This window comes from Euleptes europaea, chromosome 12, assembly GCF_029931775.1.
Source record: "Euleptes europaea isolate rEulEur1 chromosome 12, rEulEur1.hap1, whole genome shotgun sequence".
Classification (NCBI taxonomy): Eukaryota; Metazoa; Chordata; class Lepidosauria; order Squamata; family Sphaerodactylidae; genus Euleptes; species Euleptes europaea.
Window position 1 is genome coordinate 42,996,761 of NC_079323.1, and position 24,666 is coordinate 43,021,426.

Here is a 24,666-nt window from a genome sequence, read left to right on the forward strand (position 1 = left end):
ACACAGGGTCTTGGGGGGGTGGGGAAGAGCTGCTTCTGGGCAGCGCTGCAGGCCTCATCCTGTTAACATGTAAAGTCACAGGACGCATCGCAGCTGACTTACTAGCCGCTAAAGAGGCAAAGACCTGCCACCATCATTGCTGCTTCATGGAACGCTTTCCCTTTCTGCTCTCTTTCCAGCGCCTGAGACCCCGCTGCAGCATTGGGCTTTGTTGGCCTGGCCGAGAAGGGAGGGAAGTCCGGGTGGCCTGCGGGCGGCTTGCTTAAAAGCATCTTGCAGCGCAGCATTGGAGGAAGCGTTCTCTTTAGAGAGTAAAGTGCTATCACCGTTGTTACCTTTGCCAACCACATCCTCCCAAAGCGGTGGGAAAGGATGCAGCATGAGGGAAGTGTTCGTTGAAGGAGTGACAGCAGCACTTCATCCCCATAGCTGCTGATGATACAGCTGCAACATGTCTGAGACCAGGGGAACAAGGACAATGGTCGGATAAGGGTGGAGCCTGACTGAGGGGGCGGGGCCAGAAAAGTGCTGTCAAAAGTCTTAAATTTTTTTCATTCCTGTTTGCATCACTTGGGATATCCTTGTTTTTATTGACATTACAAGAAAAGTATCTGACATTATTTTTATTGACATTACAAGAAAAGTATCTGTAAACTGTGAACAGGAGTGGGCAAGGACCTCATGTCCTGCTTATGAATGATTTCTTCTGTGAAATCTACATGGGTTTTCTAGTTTGGAGTGCAGGTTGAGTATCCCTTATCTGGACTTCTGATATCCAGATTGATCCAAATCCAGTCCTTTTGAGCTGGCATGGAGGCATTACTCACAGGCCCTCAGCAGTGCCACTGATGGATCAATGTACCAAAAAATTATTTAAAAATATGGTTTAAAATTACATTCAGGCTATGTGTATAGAGTATATGTAAAACAGAAATGAATTTCGTGTTTAGACTTGGGTCCCACCCCCAAGATATCTTATTATGTATTTGCAAAGATGCCAAAATATTCCAAAATACAGAAAGATCAGAAATTCAGACCACTTCCGGTCCCAGGCAGTCCGGGCTAGGGATGCTCAACCTGTAGCAGTTTTCATGGGCATTTCTTACTTCAATCTGTCCTTCGTGTTCATATCTGCAGAGGCCGTTCTTTGTTGAAAAGCAGCATTGTTTAATTGCCAGCATGAAAATAAAAGAACAAAGGGGTTGTATCACAGATTTGCTTGTAACCTTGAGAATGTAACAGCTCTTCAAGTGGGGGCATTTTACCTGCTTAGAGTATTGCTGCTGGAACAGTTGAATGAAACATATAGCCAAAGATGGTGCTTGAGATCTGTAAATTATATATTAACCCGTCAACTTAGTTTGTAAACTTATTTTATTTTACAAATTTGCTCAACTTGTTCTCCCTTTTATTTTATTTTTCAGGAACTATATTTGCGCAACGCCAAGTCACAGTTCAAGAAGGCCCACTATACCGCACGGAAAACTCCCACATCACCATTTGGTGCAATGTCAGCGATTACCAAGGACCATCAGAACAAAATTTCCAGTGGTCCATATATCTCCCATCCCTCCCAGAAAGGGAGGTGCAAATTGTCAGCACCATGGACCCGTCCTTCCCTTATGCTATTTACACCCAGCGTGTCAGAAGTGGGGAAATCTACGTAGAGAAGATCCAAGGGGATTCTGCTCTGCTGCACATCGCAGAGCTCCAGGACAGGGACACTGGTGTGTACGAATGTCACACACCCACCACTGATGAAAGATACTTCGGGAGTTACAGTGCCAAGATGAAGCTAATAGGTAAGGTGTTTGTTTCATAGAGCTTTGGTTACCTTTATCTTGAGTCCTCTCGTTTAGGTCAAGATTGCAAATTTCATATAGCTATTTGATAAAAATTATTAAGGCAGCTGAGAGAGGAAAGTTGAAGCTACGAAGAAGGTGGTGGTTGAAGAGAGATGTCAGGAATTCCCAAAAGAGAAACTTTATACCGAAGGTGTCTTAATAGTGGGGAAAGAACTGAAAGAAAGGGCTGGATCATCAGGCTAGTCTTGAAATATGTTGATATGCTGCTGCAAAATCTCTCGTGCAGCCTTCCTGTTTGCAACATAACAGGAAATATGGCCTATTGAAAGCTGTCTAAAAATTTATTGTGTTATATTTTCTGTGGAAGAGCAATCTTCCTCAAGTAGTTACCTTCTATGGACACTGCTTTTAAAGCTATAACTCATTCCTAAAGCTCATTTTCTATTTGATTATGATCTGTTAACACTGATGATTGCTGATAACATTACAATTTTGTAAGTTCTTGGGTGGGAGAGGGAATAGGAGGTACAGTTGGGATTCTCAGGGAAAGCAGTTATCGTTTTTAGTGTAGAATAAATATCCACTATAAGCTTCAGGTAATAGAGAGAATGCAGAGAATATGGACAGTATTGTTAAAATAGCTGTTTATGCCCACATCTGTTGAAATGTGATGAAGAGCTCTTTCCAGTATTCAAGTGTCTATTTTAATTCAGAGTATGTACTCTGGAATAGAGTGAAAATATTGCAAGTATATGTAGTAATGTAAAATTACCAGATATTTTGAAGCTATAGGGGAAAAACTTTTTCTGAAAGAAAAAAAAAAGATTGGGAACAATTGAAATATATGTAATTGTCCTGAATGCTAGCAGACCTGAGGGCCAAAGGCGGGTAGTGTAGTCAGATAGCGGTCCAAAGCTCAATACTGGGCTGTTTTAAGTCTGGGTCTGAAGCATCAGTATCAGAAGTGAAGTCCAAATGTCGAATCCAAGGTCAAGGCCATGAGAATCTCAGGTGTCCACAGTGAACACAGGGTAGTTGTAACAAGTTGTTCCCACGCTGGCCTGGATGCAAGTGCCTGCTTAAATAGGCCTGGAGTGAACCAGCTGTTGCTTGTTACTCTGTCTCAGCATTCCCTGACCGGTGAAGCTCATTAGCCTCAACGCTATCGTCAGGGAGCGTTCTTTGCTGGGCTTGTAGTCTAGTACTCCTTCTACGCTGGTGTAGTAGTGCTCTGAGCCTTTTGTGCCTCTGCCTCAGCAGCTTTGTAGAGCTCTCTGATGACACTGCCTGTGGCTGGCCCTCTGACCCAAGTGAGTCCCCTACACTGGATGGCTGTAGACACGGGGAGTCTGTATGTGACTGCTCAGCCAGCTGCTGTTCCTCTCTTTCACTGCCTGCTGCTTCAAGGTCCTCTTCATCTGAGGAAGCCTCAGCAGGCTGCCCCATGACAGTAATACTTTAGTATCAAGCATAAGCCTATTTTGCTGCTTTAACAGCATGATACATTATTTATAACTTCATTCACATATAAAGTTTTATTAATTGGCATATTTATGGATTTAAAAGTATAAATGCCGTAGTTCTCTACAAGCAAAATTGCAAATATACCCAATACTAAAGCGAAATAGCTGCGAACTGCTACACCCTGTGCTATCCTAGCACATTTCATTTATTCCAAAAGAAAAAAATATATTTCATGGAAAATTGAAAAAGATGTTTTTTCTGATTTTTTTTCTGGGCCTTCACATCTCTAAGTATATGTGAGGGAAGGAGGAAAGCTTTTAACATTAAAATGGGTGAATTATGTTGAATAATATACCGTAATAGTATAATAATAATGCCCTGACTTGAGTAGACCAGGATAGCCCAATCTCGTCAGATCTCAATAGCTAAGCAGGGTTGGCCATGCTTAGCATTTAGATGGGAGACCAAAAGGAAATCTAAAGTTGCTGCACAAAGGAGGCAATGGCAAACCACCACTGAACATCTCTTGCCTTGAAAACTCTACGAGATTGCCATAAATCGGCTGTGACTTGACAGCCAAAAAACAGTTGAATAATACAGTGGTTCTATACAACAGAAGGACTGAAGAACTAATAGATGAAGACTTTGTAGGGGTAACCGAAAAAGGAATCCAGTAGTTGTCATGAAACTAGTGGAATAGCAGAAGCACTACAACCCATTCTTGCAAGCACTAATCTCCTTGAATTTACTTATTAGCATCTTAGAAATGGGCAAGTTTTGGAATATTTGAAATGTGGCGATTTGAATTTGTAGAGGTACTCTAGCCATGTCGGATGAATCTTATTTTAGTTTGGGTTTTAAGTTCCTTAGCCTCAAAACTCAGACTGATTAGAAACGTTTTAAAAATTACTACCCCAACCTCCCCCAAAATCATACATTACAAAAATCTAAAATGGAACTGAAGAAAGAGACAATACCATATTTATTCTCTGGTCACTAAATATGTACCCAAATTGGAGTGTGCACATGTGTGTGTGGGGGTGTGTGTGTGTCTTTGCTTTACTTCAAAAAGGTATTATGACCCATCTAGGATGCCCAGTTGTAGAATCTATCACTTTCAGCTTTGAATATAAGCCGATAATGTAATATCAGAACTTCTGATATAGGAACATTATATCAGTAATTTCAGATTAATGATCAAGTCTGATCAGATCCACCTCCTAAAGTGAACTTCATGGGTTTGATTGTTAGTTCAGATGTTTATCTTCTAGGCAAGGATGCAAAGATGAAAGTGGGTTTAGCAAATGAAAAACAAAAGCCCTCTTACAATAACCACTACCATCATAGCCTCTGATTTAGCACTTAAATTTTATCTTTGGACATCTTGACAGAAGGCAGTCTTTGGGAGACCGTCTCTGTTCCAGAGAGTTAGTCCCATTCGTCCGATTGTGGCAAAAATGAACAAAAGTCTTGAGGTGTAGAGTACCACACTTTTATGTACCATATGCTTTTGTGGACCAGTGTGCTTTTGAAGAGATGTATGTCATGTAAGGGGACCCACTACATGGGAGAATAAAAACTTTTTAATCTTTGAGTTGCCGTCAAACTCCTGCTTGTTTTCTGTTTTCCCTCATGGTTGTAACATATATCATGGATGATGCTACCAAGAGGCAGATCATGGTTAGCCACAGAGATTGGTAACAGGATGTTTAAAAAAAGTCTATCTTTAAGGCAGATACCCACTAAGATTCAATTCAGAATAAATCAGGGAATGCAGGAAATGTTTTTCTACACCATTTCTGATTAAGGTGTGAAAATTAAGTAATTTATTTTGAAAATATTCCTGCTATCAAAAGGATTGTTCACATGATTTGAGAGCTATGCTGTTTGTTTAGTCAGGGATGACTTCTGCTAAATGTGTGGTTGGACATGACAGTCTGTTTCCTCTAGCACATGTAGGAATAACTAGAAATGCTCACTCAAGAAGTATGTCTGAGCTTATGAGTGAGTTACTGTTTTTCATTTTCTCAGCAATGGAACCAAACTTTCTCCTTTCATCAAATTATGAATTTTTAATTCCCTCATTAGGTTGAGCAGCTCTTATTTGGCAGCAGAATGGCCCAGGGGGCTTTAGGGAGATGGGATTTTTAGTTCTTTTCAGCACTATGAAACGTGTGGAGGAGGGGTGTGTAAAGAGGATTTTTAAACTGCGTCTGCTGGTTTCATTGGCCACTTAGTGCTCTGTTAGATTGTGGTAACTGTTAATTAATCATTGTGTCTTTGCTTGCTGTTATTTTAAGATGTTCTTGTAAGGGCTTTTTCCCCTTTCAATGTTTAAGCAACAAGAAGAGAAAAGTAAAGGCTAGTCTAGATGCCATACAAAAGCTGCGTAAAAGAACATGCCCCTTCCGTGCATCCTTACTGAAATTCACTGCACTGTGGGTGAGGTGCACTGCATATTGTGAGTGTTGCACAGAGTAGGCTTTTTCACGCCATCTCCGTTGGGAACTGCAATAAGTAGACCAGCCCTAAGACAGACAGAAAAATGGGGAGCGAATCGCCGAAGGCATAAGTCTTTGATGACAGAATGGACAAATGAGTCTGACAAGCAACTGGAGGACAAACTGTGATGAGCATTATCAGTTTTGAGTGTATGTAATCGGATGCAAGTCATTTTTATCCTCTTCAACCACACAATGAATTCTTTGTCTCACTTGCTCCATAAAGATACAAGTAAAAAAAAGCAATGTCTGAATCTGCCTCAGGAATACCTTCACTTGAACTTCGATATCTGGAAGGATTTGGAGTAATTTCAGCATATCTGGGTAATTTTTCACATGGTCTTTCCTCCAAAGGATTTCTAGCCATATAAAGTCTTATTTCCATGCTTTGAGCTATTTGTTATGCCTTGGAACAAGGGATTACTAAAGATGGTTTTACATGGCCAGTTCTCATGATTATCGAATGATATGGCTTTCATAATAAGCTTAGTATGGAACAAGCACAGCCCAGCAGATGTCAAACAGTAAATTAAAAAAAAAAATTGCAGAGGGCTCCACATTTTGAGCCATCAGCTAAAAGATATGCTGTTAGTTTATGGAAGAATGTGAGAGCCATCTTGCTGTCAAGAGACTTCACAATCTTTGTTGCTGAATGTAACAGGTGTTTAGCATCAGTTACAACTGATGCATTACTTTCTGACCGATCTGTCCTGAAGTGGGGCTGGCCAAAGAACCACATGAAAAGCATCACAGCCGATTTAATTCAAGCTTATTGGAAATGTGGGCTGAAATCTGTTACAAGCCTGTTGTGTTTCCCAATACATCGAGGGGAGTGGGGTGGACAGAGGAGTGATCTGGCAACAGAAAATAACTCTTCAGTGACTGGGTTCAAGTTTCTTGGTAGGCCTTGGGGTGCCTTCATTTTACACATATCTAATATGAGATTTCCTTCCAGTCCTACCAGGTCTAAAAGAAGCTTCAACACATTTCAACACAAGTATATTTCTTTATCTTAATAAACTGGGAGAGTTAAAAAAAAAGTAGGGAGAATTTGCATTCTACTGTGGAAGGAGGGAAATGTTATGACTTCTAGTTGGATTCCCTACATCTTTATCCTCATGTTTAAAGGCTTGCCATAGGCTGATTCTCTTGGCAGCCACCAAGAGCAGAAGGGATAAATCATGTTGCTTTGTACTCCTTGGCTTTATAGTTCTTGGTTTCTCATTAACATCATGCTGCCTTCTGGACTTGAGCTATGTTTTAATGGGGCCTGTGGCCATGAATAGCTCTTATTTTAGTTGGCTTGTCAGCTGGGGCACAGGTGGCTTCTCTCGTTGGAAAGCTAGTGTGAAGATTATATTATGATTTAGAGAGATCTCCACATATGGTTTTGGAGAGTAGCATTGCTTTAATCCTCTTGTAGGATTCCATTCACGTCAAGAAAGAACTTGACCTTTGTATTAAGAGCCTGGCAGTTGGGGATATGACTGTAGTAGTTGTTGTCCTTAAGAGAAAATAATCTTGGGTGAGCTGTGACAATTGCATGGGTGGCAAATGGTCAGTAAAGTCAGTAAAAGTCAGGTTTTTCATCTTTGTCAGTAATTTTTCAAGTTTTTAATCAATTGGTCGGTAAAGTCCAATATTTCTTTGTTTTTGTGACTGTAAAGTCAGTATTTATACTTTGTTTTTGTGACTGGGGTGTTTTTTCATTACTGTATTTTGGGGGAAACATGACAACTTCCCAGTGAGATGACAGTTTTTCAGTTCAACTCAAGGTAAGACATTCTTTTTCTCGTAATCATAAGGATGATTGCAGGAATCAACTGGTTTAATCTCAGCTACATCTATCAGTGGTTCGTCCTGGTGCGCCAGAGGAAACTAGTCCTGGTAGCCACGCTGCAGCTAAAGATTGCACAGGAACTATTCCAATTTACAGTATCAGAGAGCAGAATATTTCTGGGTGTTGAAAACTATTTCAGCTGACTTGGCTTTTGAGCTGTCATGTGAACATACTGGGGGAACCTTCGAGTTTATGTTTCCAAGTGCAATGCCCCAAGATTTTTCTCTCTCAAGGACAAAGGCATGGTATCTAACAACAGATATGCTGGCCCCATACTTCAGAAAACAGTTGCTGAAGGATTTTAATGGTGCATATTACACCTTGTGCTATGATGAAACCGCCAATGCAGCATCTTACGAAGAATTACAGGTAGCTGTTAGATACTGGTCACTAACCAAAAACATGATTGTGACCAACAACTAAAGATATTTACAGTAAAGTGGACAAAGCTTTGAATTCGACACAACTTCCTTGGTCAGAACTTCTAATGCTAAGTAATGATGAGCCAAATGTCAACAAGACTGTCACTAAACTAATGAATGATTATCTTATTTTGACAGAGAGACAGCCTATGGTAGATATTGGCACTTGTAACATTCATATAGTCCATAATGCATTCCATAGGGGCATGGCAAAACTGGGAGATGACACATCTCATTTAATTTTCCTTCTTCATGGATTTTTAATGGGTGGCCATCGTGATGGAAGGATTTCACAAAAATTCATAGAGATCTTGGTATCCCAGATCATCATTTCTTGAACCATGTTTCTTTTAGGTGGTTCTCACTGGAGAGTGCTGCCACAAGACTGATTGAACAGTGGCCAGCAGTTACGAAGTACTTTTAAGGACTTTGTTCCTAAGAGTAAAAGTGATTTGGTGAAATCCTCCACAAAGTATAGAAACATAACCTCTTAAAACATGAGATAATGAAAGCAGAGGTGATATTTTGCTGCATGAGTGCCCGCTTATTTACAAAATACACTGGAGTGATCCATAAAGAAGAACCTTAGGTGCATGTGATGCACAGTGAACTAAAAACACTCACAAGAGCCATAACGAATCGGGTTTGTAAGAGTTCAGTACTATTGTATCTTGAAGGCTTCAGAAATAAGTGCTACATACCTGCGAGGGAAGTAATCAGTAAAAGTAGAATCTGTGACAAACTGAAAAAACTTTCTGAGAAGGAATAGGTACTCTTTTGAATGGGAGCAAAAAAACATTTTGTAGCAGGCTGCAAACACCTTTTACTTCAGTCATCTTTGGACAAGTCCATCCTCAGAAATCTTAAGTGTTTAGCTCCAGCACAGCAAATCAAAGAAGAACCCACAAGTTTATAATGAAAGTAGCAGCAGCACTCCCAGTGGTTATTCCACTGGACATGATTGCAAATGAATGGAAACTTGTTGGACTCGAAGATGAAACTGCCAGTGAAACTTGCCGCATATATATGTACTGGAATCAATTCTTTGAAAAGACAAAACTATCTCAACTGGTTACCAAGGTGGTGAAAGCAGCATTATCATTATCACATAGAAGTGCGGCTATAGAAAGAGGGTTTTCAAAATCAGGATGCATTTTGACCAGTGAAAGGGCCAGCATGTCAGAGAGAACTTGGAATGCCCACCTGCTGGTCAAAGAAACTTTATATCATGTATACGAAAACAAGGTATACCCTGTTAATATCACACAGGAGCTTTTACAGACTGCAAGAGCTGCTCATGTTCATTACAAGCAATATTGTGATGAACAGCTTGCCGTTAAAGAGAAGGAGCAAAAAGAAAAAGAAAAGAATGAGAGGGGAAAGGCAGAGGAGTTAGAAAGGTTTGAGAAGATAGACAGTTAAAAGGATAGTATACAAGAGAAGGAAGCAAAACTGAAAAAGCTGAGACAAGAATAGAACGAGAAGATGAATGTTGCTTGAGCTTGAATGTTGCTAAGTGATGCAGCCAAACATATAAAGGAAGCTGCTAAGAAAAGGGAAATGATGGGATTCTGGCTTTTGACTGACCAACCTGCTCACGAGGATGGAGAGCTGGACTATGCCTCTGAACCCTCATCTAATAATGCTGTGAGGATCTTTGCGAACAACTCATTCAAATGGCTCAATCGCTGTTGCTTTCTGCTGTGTGTATTAATAATAATTCAGAACCAAGCAAGAAGGATACCGTTTCCTTTTCCATCATCCCATAGCTAACTCCTTGGTAGTGGACCACATTCAAGGAAGGAATAAGGGCACTCAACATTCAACCCTGATAGATAAAGAAGGCTGTTAACTGGATGGGGTAGGCAGAAAAATCTGTCTCCTCTGCCTTCATCTTCAAAATCACCAGCTATCAATGCATAGTGGACTGTTATGAGCTCTTCCTGTGGGATGGCATTATCTCCTGCTTGAAGATGATATCAGCTGACAGGCACAAGCTGGTGAAATTACTGGCCCTAGAGGTGTCTAAGAGTTCCACAAGAGATGCATGCCAGAATCGAGGACCTACCATCCAAAGTCACAGACCACTTCAACTCCAACACAGATGAGGAGCTCAATAAAATGCAAAAGATCAAGCTTATTGCTATGACTTTGGGAGTGATTCCCTCAATGCCTTCAGTTCCAAAGCCTAGACCCTATTACAGGCCATACTACTCTGTGTTCAGAGACAGGGCCATGCCTCACCCTTCATATTCCAACAGGCCTACCTACATGTTATCTAGCCAGCAGACGAAAAGGTTTCCTAACCTTGGGGTAAGGCCAGTTCCCAGTCAGCCAAACCCCACCAACCCTCTAGGCAGGGTTTTTGCCAGCTACAGCCCATACCCGGTACCTCAGTCAACAGAGGAACTAAACCCCTGCCAATTCACTTGGCAAGGCATCTCCCAGGACCAATGGGTACTCAGCATCATGACAAAAGGGTACACAATAGAGTTCACTTCTTTTCCATCTCACTCACCACCATCATCCAATTCTCCCATCCCCTCTCCAGAACTCCTTGCAGAGGTCAGCTCCCTCCTCAGCAAAAAAAAACCCCATCATTACAATTCCTGCAAAAGATCAGCACTCGAGGTTCTACTCCAGTTACTTTCTGGTCAAAAAGAAAGGAGCACTGGAGTTAGACCTATCCTAGACTTGAGAGGACTGAACAAGCTTATCAGTTCCTGATGTCTTTCCTCTGTTATGCATAAGCGTATGGTTTGTAACGCTAGACCTGCTACATTCTTACCTATAGTCGTTATCCTGTTACTATGTATATATTTTTAATCTGCTGGTCTTGGACCGTATTAAAGTTATTGACTACATGCTTACTTCATGTAAAGCTAAGATTAGACCTTCAGGAACACCTCCACTTCCAATGCAGTTCCCATCATTTTCAAGGCACAGTCCTTTTTGAGGGGCTAGCTATGACACCCGGGGTATTCACCAAGGTGCTAGCAGTGGTAATGGCCTATCTACAAAGGTTAGGGTGCAAAGTATATCCTTACCTTGACATTTGGCTAATTGTGATACTAAGCCAAAACTCAAGATGGACATACACCTCATACTAAGGGTACTAAAAGCATTGAACCTACAGGTCAATGCAAAAAAATACAAGTTGAAACCCATGCAAAAAGGTTTCATTCATAGGCTCTGTGCTAGATTCCATCCTAGCCAGAGTGTTTCCTTCTCCAGAAAGAATCCTGCAATCAAACTAAACATACTTCATTGCCAGAAACTACACTCCCAGCCTGCCATACTAATTCAAAAGCTGCTAGGATTGATGGCCTCCATTACATCAGTGGTACCCTATGCAAGACTACGCATGCATCTCATGCAGTTGTGGTTCATCAGAGCATTCATTCCCCTTCATGACCAATCAAAGAGGCTAAACATCCCAAAACAAGTTGAATGCTCCCTCCACTGGTGGACTCTAAGCACCAACCTTCTGATAGGTTCCCCTTCCACCACAGCCCACCAGGAATCACACTCATCACGGACGCCTACCAGTAAGGTTCTAGTGTCCACATAAGGCAAATGTCAGTAAGTGGAACTTGGTCCACACAGGAAATGCTCCATCTTATCAACGTGTTAGAGCTCAAAGCCATTTTCGGCAGTCTGTTAGCCCTACACTCTCATGAGTTGGGCAAAAACATTCAAATTGCTACAGACAACCACATGGCCATGTTTTACAGAAACAGAGAGGCACCTCTTCACTGACACTCTGTCACTTCTCCACACTAATTTGGGAATGGGCCATTTGCAACAACACCACTATACAAGCCATACACATAGCCAGAACCAACAACCAGAACCAAGAGCCAGCATGGTGTAGTGATTAAGAGCAGTGGACCCTAATCTGGAGAACCAGGGTTGATTCCCTAGTCCTCTACATGAAGCCAGCTGGGTGACCTCGGGCCAGTCACAGTTCTCTCAGACCTCTCTCAGCCCACCTACCTCACAAGGTGCCTGTTGTGGGGAGAAGTGATTGTGTTGGTAAGCTGCGTTGAGACTCCTTAAGGTAGATAAAAGCGGGGTATAAAAACCAACTCTTCTTCTAGCGGACTTCCTCAACTGCACTCCCTTAGCGCCTCATGAGTGGCAGTTCAACTAGGCCTTTCTTTCTCCAGTATTTCAACATTGAAAAGTACTAGCAATAGACCTATTTACTACCAAACAAAAAATGTTAATTCTTTTGTTCCTAAGGCGCATGGGACCCGAGCTCCCTGTGGGATTCATTCCAGATCTGGTGGATGGGGCATCTGCTATAAGCATTTCCTTCTCTGCAGCTGATCCCCAGGGTTTTCTACAAGATAAGACAAGAACACTTCAGCCATCTTAATAGAACCCTTCTAGCCAAGGCAAACATGGTTCCCAACACTGCTAGCCATGTCCCACAGCAGATACATTCTACAGGGTCCCTGAATATTCGTTTATTGTTTATTGTTATTACAGCCAATGGCCAGCATAAAATTACAAAACAATGTAGGTACATATATGCTGTTAAGTGAAGAGAATAAAATAAAATATCCTAAAACAGACAAGTTAAAATACATTTATCAACTTATTGAAAAAGAAAAAAAGAAGAAAAACCTTGGTTCACCCACCACTCATCATCTGCTGCATCACAAATAATATAACCCTTCTGTTTTGAGCATTCCTTTTGGTAATAGCCTTCCAACAAAATTTGGCTACATTATAGAATAAAGCAGGATTTTTATCCTCGAGCAGAAGTTGAATAATTAAACTCTCTTTAGTTATAGATTGATGTAAAAGGCCAAATCGTTGCAACCAGGGTTCAGTTGTGGATCTTCTAAATTCCAAATAAAATTCACAATGTAATAAAATGTGTGACAGGGACTCTTCCGCTCCCACTTTATATAAGCATTTTCTCAGCTCTCTGGGTTGATTTAAGAATCTACCCAGGAGAACAGCCAAGGGGAGGGCATCAAATCGTCCTCTAGAGAATGCCCATCTCAATTGAGGTGACGTAATGTTGAAAAGATATGGGGCCATGGCTTTGCCACCACAGGATAATATATCCCTATACACCCCAGAAAGTTGTGCAAACTCCGACTGATACTCCATGTCATGCAGGCTTTGGTGGACTATAGCTTTTGCTCTGTCCAATCCTAGATCCATCAAACACGTAGGATCAATGCCAATTGAGGAAAGTTTATGGATTATCCTAACTGACCACTGTGGATAACGGAGTTGCTGATAAAAATATCTTAATAGACCTATTGGGTTGAGATGCACTTTCAGCCAGTAATTAATAGTGATAAGCCATATCTTTGTTTCCACTTGAGGAGGCCAGCCTCCAGTCTGAGTACAGCATTCGGTTTACAGTTAGGTATAGTCCCTGAATATTGATAGCCTGCATTTAGCAGCATGGTTCATATAGTGACCAACCACCAATTTTCCAACCCTGTAAAGCTGGTCCTGCTCAGTGCAAGAAAGCCATCCACCTGGTGCTCCTGTTCTGCCAAATAGAGATGCTTCTGTTCATGGGCCAAGACTTAGAACTGATTACATGCCCCATTGAAAAAGTCTATGAGTACCTCCTAAGCCTAGGACAAGGAAGATTCTCTTCCACCTCCATAAGCGTCCATTTAGCCACGGTAGCTTGTTTCCACAAACGTATTGAGGGGAGATCCCCGTTTACCCCCAAAGGAAATCCAAACAATTCCTTAAGAGGTTACTAAATCAATTTCTCCTGGTGCAGACTCGCAGTGGAGCCTATTGCTTGTGCTTTCATAGCTCAAGGGTAAACCATTCAAGCCCATGGCTACCTGCTCTCTCCATCTCCTCAAAAAAAGCTGAAAAGCTTAAAAGGTTGAGCTAAAGATAACAAAAATAGAAAATAAAAGGGATATATTTATTCAACGTGCACCAATTGATGATTAAAAACAGGGCTTGAGAAATAGGCTTCATTAAAATAACTGCAGACCTACGTCTTCCTGAGATAAAAAACCATATCATACAAAGTTGATGAAACATAAAATACACAATGAACCAAAAAAGGCCAGACATGTTTTGGCTACCTGGGCCTTCTTCAGTGGTCACCAATATACAAACTAAAACCCCCACATCCCAATAGTACACATTATAACATATTTTAGGAACCCTGACCAGGTGGTTATTCACTTCCTGTTGTGTGTGGCTTAATGTGGATTTTAAAAAGAAACCATGAGTCATGTATTTCAATATCGACCCACAAATAGTGCAGTGATTTATACAGCCTGGTACAGATTTTACCATTCTTGTAGGATGTGGTGTCATCAACCAGGAATGTCCAGGCGTGCTGATTCGCCTTACTCTGACAAAGCCCTCATGCCACATTTGCACTACTATTTCCTTGGCTACAAAGGAAATAGTGTGTGGGAATGTCCAGTCAGGAAGAAGTCAGACTCTTTCTCATGCTGTCTTCTACCTTGGTGTTTGTATCTCTGCCAACTACATTTCTGTTTCAGCAAAACTAAACACCTGGTGGGTCTCAGAGGCTACAATTTCATTTCTTCTTTCATGCAGTATTTAGAATAAGTAAGAAAGGTGTGTGTTAAATCCCATCAGCTTACTCCAGTCATGAGAATCTGCCCATTGATTAGAGGGAATGCTGGCATTGTGAGCCTCTGTTGTCGGATGCTATTTTGAGGCATGACTTGTTCTTTGATTCCACTTAAGTATATCACTTTTAATGATTACAAACAGGGCATAATACTTTTGTATTTTGTAGCAACAGCGAAAGGTAAAAGAGAAGTGGGAAGCTGTGGCTAAATGGAGTTACTACTAAATAGAAACTTGCTTCAGCTTGGTTGTAGTGCTTTGTTTCTGGCTTTCTTGAGACTGTGTATGGCACTTAAAAATACACTAGGAATGCAGTTGGGAGCGCAGGAATTGCCATAGCAGCTTCAAACAATGATCCATCTAGTTTAGCTTTTTAGCTGACATTAGACGATACGGGGTGCTCTAAGCAGAAGTGCATGAAATTGCTTTGCAATAAAGGAAGTGTCTCTTTAATTCTCATCAGTTGAAGATTATGTTAGGTCTCGGAACCAGCATATTTTGTGATCCTGCCAGACTTTTATGCCTGTTTGTTTCTGAATTCTGCTATTCTCATGATTTGCCTTGTAACTATAAATGTGCAGGCTAATGGTACATTATGTATGAGGGGACTGGGAGAAGGAGAGACGCAGTGTTCTGCTTAAATGATCTACTGTTCAATTTATGGAGGCTTTTTTTGTTGTTGCTGCTGCTGTTGTATGAAGGAAATGAGTGACCCAGGGCTGCTTTCTCTGTTCCGCTCATTAGTTTGCATACCTTGTTCCATTGCTTGTTGCTCAGCTGCTCTAAACAAAACAGACTCAGTTATTCACCTTTTGATAAAGCATGCCATCTGGTATTTTTTTTATCAGATTTGCAATTATATGCTTGAATTTTGCTGTATAATTTGGCAATCCTCCCTCTAAGCAAGCTTCAGTGATGTAGTTAAAATATGCAGCCTAGCAGGAAACAGCGAAGACCCATTCACTGACATGTGTTGGTGGCACAGCACCATCAGTTAATGGAAAATCTACTGCGGAAGAAAACGTTTATTCTTCTTCATACCTCAGCCTCCAAAACCGTACTATGACAGGTATTGACTCTACTGATAGAAATAAATACATTTACTTCTGTGTTTTTTATCCTCCTCCTAGTTTTGGGTAGCCTTTTACTCTACAAGTAATTAAATTGTGGAATTTATTGCCAGCAGTTGGAGGGGTGGCCATGAGCCATAGGTGGCTTTAAAAGGGAATTAGACAGATTCATGGAGCACAGGTCCATCAATAGTTACTAGCCATAGTAACTAAAGGGCACCTCATATTCAGAGGCAGCAAACTCCTAAATACCAGTGCTAGGAGACAGCATTGGGGGAAAGCCTTGGCTTCAATGCCCTGTTTACTTTAAGGACATAAGAAAAGCCATGCTATTGAGCAGCATCTCCAAACAGTGTTCCTAAATGTGATTGGAGCTATGTTGGAGCAAAGAGCCCAGAAGAGATGGGTTATGTGATGTCTTTGGCCCTACATACTTGTGACTCTCTAGAACTATACAAGCAGGGGTAGCCTTAGCCAATGAGCAGCAGGGCAGCTGCCCTTGGCCCTGTGTTTGGGTGCTCTAACTGCCCGTGGTACCGGCCCTGAAGGAGGGAGGAAGAAAAGAAAAGCAGGCGGCAGCTGCTGCTTGCACCTGCCCTGACTGGAGCCAGCATGGTGTCGTGGTTAAGAGCGGTGGACTCTATCTGGAGAACCGAGTTGGTTTCCCCACTCCTACACATGAAGCCAGCTGGGTGACCTTGGGCTAGTCACAGTTCTCTTAGAGCTCTCCCAGCCTCACACCAACCTTACAAGGTGTCTGTTGTGGGGAGAGGAAGGGAAAAAGATTGTAAACCGGTTTGATTCTCCTTAAAAGTTAGAGAAAGTTGACATATAAAAACCAACTCTTCCTCTTTCTCCTCCTTCTCCTCCAACAGCAATGGTGGATCCTGCCCACCTTGCACAAGATGAGGGACAGCCCTTGCTTGGCCGGGGGGGGGGGGGGAGCAGTGGTAGTGGCAGTGGTTCTGGGGCCGTTGTTTCCAATTCTTAATGTGTGTCTCAGTAGGATTTCCAGCAATTGGGACAGGAAACTTCTGCTGTCTGCACAACTCCACGTCCTTCCACGTGACTAGTGGGATCAGGTTAAATGCTGTAAAAATAAGCAAATACATGTGAACTTGCACAGGCCACAGAGTTCAGTTTGTCTTGGTGCAAAATCATTTGCTTTTCAAGTGCAGAACAGACAGTGCCCAAGACAAAGTTGACAGGGGCACTTGCCCCTACCTGTTTTGCAGCACCTACTGAGCCTCCCCCATAGCCACTGTCAGCTGCCTATGGGCAAGTCAGTCAGGCCTGCACAACTTCTACTTTTCCCTTTTCTCTTCTCAATGAGGAGTCACTTTGGTTTGGCAGCCCTCTAGAACGCAAACCTGCCTCGGGGCCTCTTTACACTTGCTGACGGGTCCTGTTGCCATTCCTGGCAGCTAGGTAATGGGTTGTCTGGGCAAGAGAGGCAGAGACGGTGCAAGTTTGTGTGCCTCTGTGCCTCAGAACAGTCTCTCAGCATTAAGTGGGGAAAGTAATAACTCTAAGTGCTGCTGGTAACATATGGCACCCATCTCCTGCCTTAGCAATTGCTCAGTGAACTCTGAAAGCAGAATGCGGTCCCTGTAGCTTCAGCCAGATGCAGCACTGAGAAACCTTATAGTGGAAATAGGCTGTTATTCTATTACCACTGAAATTTTTGCATTTCACATCTTCGCCATTCTCCTACTGTGTCTCTCTTAGGAGACTTTAGTATACTTGATCTCCTCTCATTTCCATTCCACTCCACCCCCTTCGAAATTTCTTTCCCTGTGGGACTGGTTCTCTTTCTCTGCCTCCAGTCTCTTGTCAGCTACTCTCTTGGCATTGGTTTGCCCTCTCTGTTGGAGTGCAGGGGACAGGTGTCGGTGCAGCTGATACCGTCATATTTCTTTGGCGAGCATGATGTAATGGCAGCGTTTATCTCTACCCCCAAAGGCATTACAACCAAGAACAAAGTTGTATCTGTATAAACGTATGAAACAGCTTTATATTAAATTAGGCCATTGGTCCAATTAAGTCAATGTTGGCTACCCCAAATGCTTTCCAAGGCCCAAGCTATTTCCCCAGCTCTGCAAGATTCATTTGTAACTGGAGGGTGCTAAGGTTTGTATCACGGACTTGCTGCATGCACAGCTCCTTAAAAGGTAGAGAAAGTTGGCATATAAAAACCAGCTCTTCCTCTTTCTCCTTCTCTACCTCCTCTGAACAGTGATAAACTCCTGAACAATGGTCCTTCATAGGAGGTAAATGGAAAGTCCTGAATTCTGCCTTCAATTTTGATAGTGTCTTTCCAGCTACTAGTTCCTATTTTACCCTTTCTGTGGAAACTGTTTGGTTTTCCCCTTTTGATTACACCATATACATTTAGTTATGATTAACTGTGGCCAACATTTAGATGTTTTTATATTGGCGCTGCCTTTTACGCTTTCGCTGGCCAAGTGATAATTGGGGTGAGGGGAGAGCACTAGAGAAAGCCTAGGATTTATAGCCCATAGCAAGCTGCCTTTCTTGCATAGGATGAATGTTCGTTTTTTGGAATGCCTCTTCAAATCCACAAAAAGCAAAGCTGGCAGTGGCATGCCAAAATCCAGTCCCGTGAATGCTTCATGACAGATTGAAAGCCAACATACATAGATTTTTCCTGTAAGATGTCCACATGGTTGTGTGAATAAATCTTTATTTCAGCTTTTTCAATAAAGCTGTGCAAGTGACAGTATCTTCATTCCCTGGTATAATATGGCTATCCTGATACCCTTTACTCACATTTCAGACACTGGGAGCCTCTTATCCACACTCAGACACAGCTGGGAAGACCATCCAGTTCCCAACAATGTAGGTAGAATGGCCTTTCCCACGTAATTGGCACCTCACCTGGAGGAGGGGTATTGATGTCATGGGGAAAACTCACTTGATCAACCCAAACATGTTGATGGCGGCTATTTTAAATCTTCAGCTGCCATAGGGATAAGTGGCTCCCGAGTGTTTAGGGGAAACATGTCAAGGACTCCTCATTGTGGCCCATTAATGGTATTCTGAGAGGGGAAAAGAAAAAAAAGAAAAGAATGGTCTCTCCTTCTGTTTGCCTAGTAGTGCTTCTTTTTCCCTGGAGGATCCTGGATATTTTCAAGACTGCTTGGCTTTCCTTTTCCATGGATAGCAGAGCTCACAGGGATTAGTTGTCCTTTCCTGTTGCTGGTTCAGAGATTTCTGCCTCACAGAGGATTTACTTTTTGTAGAACAAAGTCTAATCTTTCGGAGGTATGATAAAATTGTATTCATTCAGTACTCATTAAGGACTCCAGCCGAGTTCTAATTCTAGCCCTCGGAAACCCAGTCACATCCAAATAAATGGCAAACGATTTTGTGTCTGGAGGCTTTTGTGAAATGAAGGATTGAAAATATAGAAGCTGAGCAAGGGGGCTGCAGGCTAGGCTTTCTCTGTGTGATACTGAAATGCTAGAACCTTGTATCAATAACTTTTTTTCCACACACCTTTGTTTTCCCCCCCTATAAGATAGGTAATAATGAGAACAAGAACTCCTTGGAGGCACATGTGAGGATCTGTGTTCATGTAACAGTTGCCAAGGGAGGAAGTTAATCCAAGTCATTGCTTTCTTATAGATGTTTCCCTCAGATTCAGTTGAGTCTTATTTATTCCCCAGATCAAACATTACACTACATCCCCTCTCTCTTCCTGTGAAAACCCTGCTGTCTTAGAACCGTAGAGCTGAAAAAGTCTGAACAACTAGCTATTCTTGCCCAGCCCTCTGCCTCAGGCAGACAGTGCCTCAATGACACTCACCCGCCCTCCAGTCAACCCATGTAATCCTGGGTGCACCATGCCACAAGCAGAAGGCAAGTGCACTGTGGAAAGAATGCTTCTGGGGTAAGTAGCTCAAAATGACGTACACAAACAGACTACAGGCCCTGCCAAATTGAATGTTGAAGGTAGCCCTGTTCGTTTACCTGTGGGGAAAGGGATGCTCAGGAACCATGGACTGAATTATTAGCAATGAGCTGCTTTTCAACCTTAAGAAAATCGAAGATGCTTTCTATCTTGCTGTGGCTGTCCAGTGAGCTTAGGACTATAACAGTTTTACAGTCTTTATCTGATACGGGTTTAAGAGGATTTACTAGGGCCATGGGGAATTACTGTAAGTCAACAAGCAGCCTCTAGCTGATAATATTCCTTTGGTGAGTATTTATTTTTAAGTGGGCTTAACTGTATTTAATTTTTCTCATTGGTTATCAGTAAACTGTTAATGGGGAATGTAGTGTAATGTCTGCTTTAGGAAATCGGCAGGACTCCGTTGAGGAGGAGGGAGACATCTCTAACACATAAGAGAGCACTGGCTTTTATTAACGTTTTCTTTTAGCAGTAATTGTGCAAGTTTGACATGGACCCTTTTTTACATCTGCTGGAGTTGATCCCTTTTGGTGAACTAGAAGGATGTTCAGGATCTATGAGACGCCATCCATCATTGTAGAAGGTTCCATGTTGGACTTAGATAATAGAAGTCTTGCCATAGAAGTCTTTAATCTCTCTGAATGCTGAGTAGCTCTATTATTTAAAAAGTAAAGAAGCTTTTAGAATTCAGTTGCAAAGGAAAACTAAAAAAAATGAAGGTTATGTGTTCTAGATGTGCATGCCTGGTTCAAAAGATCATTCTTGTATTATGAATTGTTTTGATCTGCTCTGGGATGGGGAAGGAAATTATAAATGAAATCGCTTTTTGAAGCTAAATAGAATCTGGCCCACCACTTCCAACAGACCGAGATTTCTTCTTCCTCTTATTGCCATTGGTCCCAACCTCCTTTTCACTGTAGTGTCGCTGGTTAAGGGTCTACAAAACTGCTCTAGAGTTGAAACCGGAGTGAAATATCATGAATCAGTTAAATGTTGATTCTAGTTACAGGATTGTGTGGCCCTCTAATTCTTAACTTGAAATTTTTAAATTGTAGGGCAAGGTTGAATTTTAAAGAGGATGCTATACTTGGCAGTCTCATAACGACCCTTCAAAGAATTGAATCTAAGTCAATGACATCTTGGTCAGATGCTTTGGAGTTAGGGTCTTTAAACATCCCATTGAAGTTCAGTTGGATGGTACAAATATGATTTAGTTACTGTATTCTGTTGTTATGAAAGTATTTCCTTGACAAAAAAATTTTTTCAGTGAACTACAGCATGGAGTTTATGGTTTGGTGATACTGGTTCAGGTGATATTTTCTTCTTGAGGCGAGTGACTTCATTCGGCGCCTGCTGCTACAGTGTTCTGCATCTATTTTTTGTACTAGTATTTGAACTGACTACAAAGTTTTTAACATGTAATCTCCTAATGTAAACCTACAGGCTGTGCTACAGTGCTGTAATTAAGAAGAGGAAACTTTGAAAGAAAAGATTTAAAAACTATTCTTCTCTGACCGGTAACATTTTTTGTCATTTCAGTTTGGAAAGAAAAAATCAGCACATTTCTTTGAATTGATCCTGACCTCAGAGTCTAATGAGAAACAAAATGTGCTGTGTTCCGAGAGGGGATGGAGCGGTATCACAAATGTACAGCTTAAAATCCAGTAAAAGGAGGCTCTGTAGTTGTAGTACCTTAGAAAACCTTCTTAAGGTAAAGGTCCCCTGTGCAAGCACCGGATCATTCCTGACCCATGGGTTGACGTCACATCCCAACGTTTTCTAGGCAGGCTTTGTTTACGGGGTGGTTCGTCAATGCCTTCCCCAGTCATCTTCCCTTTACCCCAGCAAGCTGGGTACTCATTTTACCGACCTCGGAAGGGTGGAAGGCTTGAGCCGGCTACCCGAAACCAACCTGTTGGAATCGAACTCAGGTCATGAGCAGAGCTTGGACTGCAGTACTGCAGCTTACCACTCTGCGCCATGGGGCTCTTACAGAAAATTTCCTTATCTGCCATTAAAGTTACAATCCTATGTACACTTACTTGGGAATAAGTCTTTTGGACTCAGTGGGGTTTTCTTCTGAGTGAGCATGTATGGGCTGCATATAAATGGGGCATGCCTATCGATGTACAGACCACTTTAGATGCCACAGAGACAAAGCCCAAGAATTATATGAAGGAATGATCAATATAGTATCTTGCTAAATTACCAGCATGGAGGCCTTGAGCTGCCTGCTCTGTGATACGGCACTCTGATTATCCTTTTTCCTGTTTGTTTTCTGGCTGCTTAATGGATGCTGTATTTTACAAGTCCTCCTGTTTTCTAAACAAAAGCCTGATTTTGTTCATAGCAAGAACCTATTTTAAAAGTCAGTTTGCTTGTCGTCGTCCTTGTGTATGCTTTGCCCTTTTCCCTTCCATTTGGCCGATTAGGCAGTTTTGCGTATTTTTTTTGTACTAAATACCTTTTGTGTTTAAGAACGGTTTATTGTTGGAGAAAATGATGAGGTTTGGTGGTAAACAAGACTCTTCCAATCTTAATCCTTATAGACAAGGATAATCTAAGCACGGCTAACAAAAAAGCAACCCTCATGAGAATGTAGAGCAGAAAATTAGATCAGGCATTTAGTGATGAGCTTGTTCTGTGTTGTAAACAGGAAACGGTTTTGATTGCATTGTACTGTAAGGATCTCAGGATGGTTTGTAGATGCTTCTCCAAGCGAGGAGAAAATCATGTCGCCTGTTGGCTATAAAATCCTGACTTAGAAAACAGCTGGACTTCTGTCACTATTGTCTTCAGTGCTTAATTTCTAGAGAAAAGAGAGGCCAGGGCTCGGATTGAATGTGGAAACGCTTTCCTCTAATTCCTAACATATGGGAATGTTACTGTTATGCACCTGGTCACAGAGGGGTTGATGCGTTGGTTGCACCTGGATAATTTACAACATGATTTTCAACAGGTCTCTCGCTGCTATATCTTGCCCCCATCCTTTGGCTAGAAAACAATTGGTAAAAAGATGTTCCACAGTGTATATGTCTGAAGAAGTGAGCCCTGTCTCACAGAAGCTTATACTGCAATAAACGATGTTAGTATTTAAGGCTCCAGTGGCTTTTTGGCACAAACAAAGCATTGTCTGTCTTGTTGGAACTGTAAAATAACCGAAGAGATGTAGGACACCTAAAAAACGATTATACTTCCAGGCAGAAGCTTTCAGACCAGTTAGCTATGAAGGAGTGTTGTTGGCAGCTGTGAGGAATATGTGTCCAGACAGGCTCAACGGTTTTAACTGTAACAGATGGGTAGCCATAGAGGCATTGCACATTGTAGGAATGCTGTGCTGTAAACCCAGTGAAAAAGTTAAAATCTCAGATGCAGATTTAGAGGTGGAAGAATGGTTTAGTGGTACATACCATCTGTGGTATGTTTTGTTGTTGCCTGGAAACTCGGGTTACCAGGAAGCTAAATGTTCTTTGGACTAAATTCTCCTTCAAACCGCTTGAGAAAGCCAGGATTTTCTGCTGGGGTACTTGATTGTTCTTGTTTGGAAATGACCTTAGGATAAGTCAGCCTGCTCCAAGACCATGCTTGAAATACATGACATTTGCAGGATAAAGTGGCGGTGCGTTGGCAAGTAGCTTGCGAAAATATCTATTTGTTACTTGTTTATCCTGCTCTCCCCTCCAAGGAATTCCCGATGGGGTGCATCGTCTCTGTCCACCCCCTCCCCATTTTATCACTGCCGCAACCTTGAGAAATAGGCTAAGTTGATAGGTGGTGCGACTAGCTCAAGGTCACACAGAGTCAGCATCATGACATCTCCTTGTAAAGAAGCTAGAAACCCAACATAGTTCCCCATGATCTGACAGAAAGCATGATTTTGCCACTTTCAAGGCAGGCCAAAGCTCTATTTGGGGGCAGATTCTGGTTCCAATTGTAGGGTGAGAAGCATGAGTTCCAAAAAGAGATTCTTCCCCCACCCCATGATTGAAAAGGGGGGGACCAGGCAGGCTAACAAGTTTACTATCTGATTGGTTCAAGAGGGTAGAGGAGGAGTGGTTCAGGGTCCTGGGAATATTTCCAAGTAAGGAATAGAGCGGAGACAGCCAGGCAGAGAGAAGGTGCTTTTTGGAGGCAATCTTGCTTACTTCATTGAACTTGGGTTTTGGTGGGCAGTTCAGATAGTCTTAATTACCTTTTGGGGGCTATCTGACGTGTTTGTGGGAAATGCTAATGTGAGTATCGGTCTTTTTTTTTCTTTCTGGCAGAGTTCTAATATAGTGAGATCCTTTTGTGGCTAAATACAAACTATTTAATTGCTTGAAAGATCCGGACTAACGATTGCCATATACTGGGTGAGGCTCTGGTTTTCTTTGCAAAGAACATTTTCCTGCGGCAACGTCAAGGGGAAGGCCTTGGTCTCTGTGCCTGTTCATTACCCCTCCAGGACAACTGTTGGGCTGTTGTGTGAAACAGGATGCTAGACTAGACTGACCCTGGGTCTGATCCAGCAGATGTTCTTATTCTGGGAATAGATTAATCTTTTTTGCTGGATCTGAGACTGAGGTATATGAGATTCTTGTTTTGCTCTTGTCCAAACGTGTGGTTTAATTGAAACAGCTACTTATTATCTGGAATTTATCACACTGGGCCTTTCCGCACATGTGGTTTTTGTCGGTTTTGACTCCAAACAACTTCAACTGTTTTTTTCTTTTCCATACATGTTTTGCTGCCTACAGAAGTAGCTTCAAATTTCCCTCAGCTTTTCTCCGGCTTTTTTATGAGCATTTTTACCGCGAGGTTGTTCCTCAATCCGTTTCTGAGTCGTCTTCTTTCAACGTGCGGAAATGCTCCATTCGGGTTTTTTGTTGCCACCCATTGATGCCACCCATGCCCATATCCAACCTTCCCAATTGATTCCACACACCCCTCCCACCTTCTCCATCCCCTACACCTGGGGTTTCTTCACTCTTTCTTAAAAAATTAAATGTGCAAGATTAGCGATTGAACACTGAGGAATCTGCCTG

At 41.9% G+C, this 24,666-nt stretch overlaps 1 protein-coding gene across 2 annotated transcripts in view; it reads left to right on the forward strand.

The window, feature by feature from the left end:
- IGSF3 (immunoglobulin superfamily member 3) overlaps positions 1-24,666 on the forward strand; it is a 145,643-nt gene that overhangs the window by 32,929 nt on the left and 88,048 nt on the right. For both annotated transcript variants that reach the window (XM_056858501.1, XM_056858502.1), the window contains exon 2: positions 1,425-1,802. In XM_056858501.1, coding sequence (XP_056714479.1) covers positions 1,425-1,802 — 378 coding nt within the window. The remainder of the gene's footprint in view (positions 1-1,424; positions 1,803-24,666) is intronic.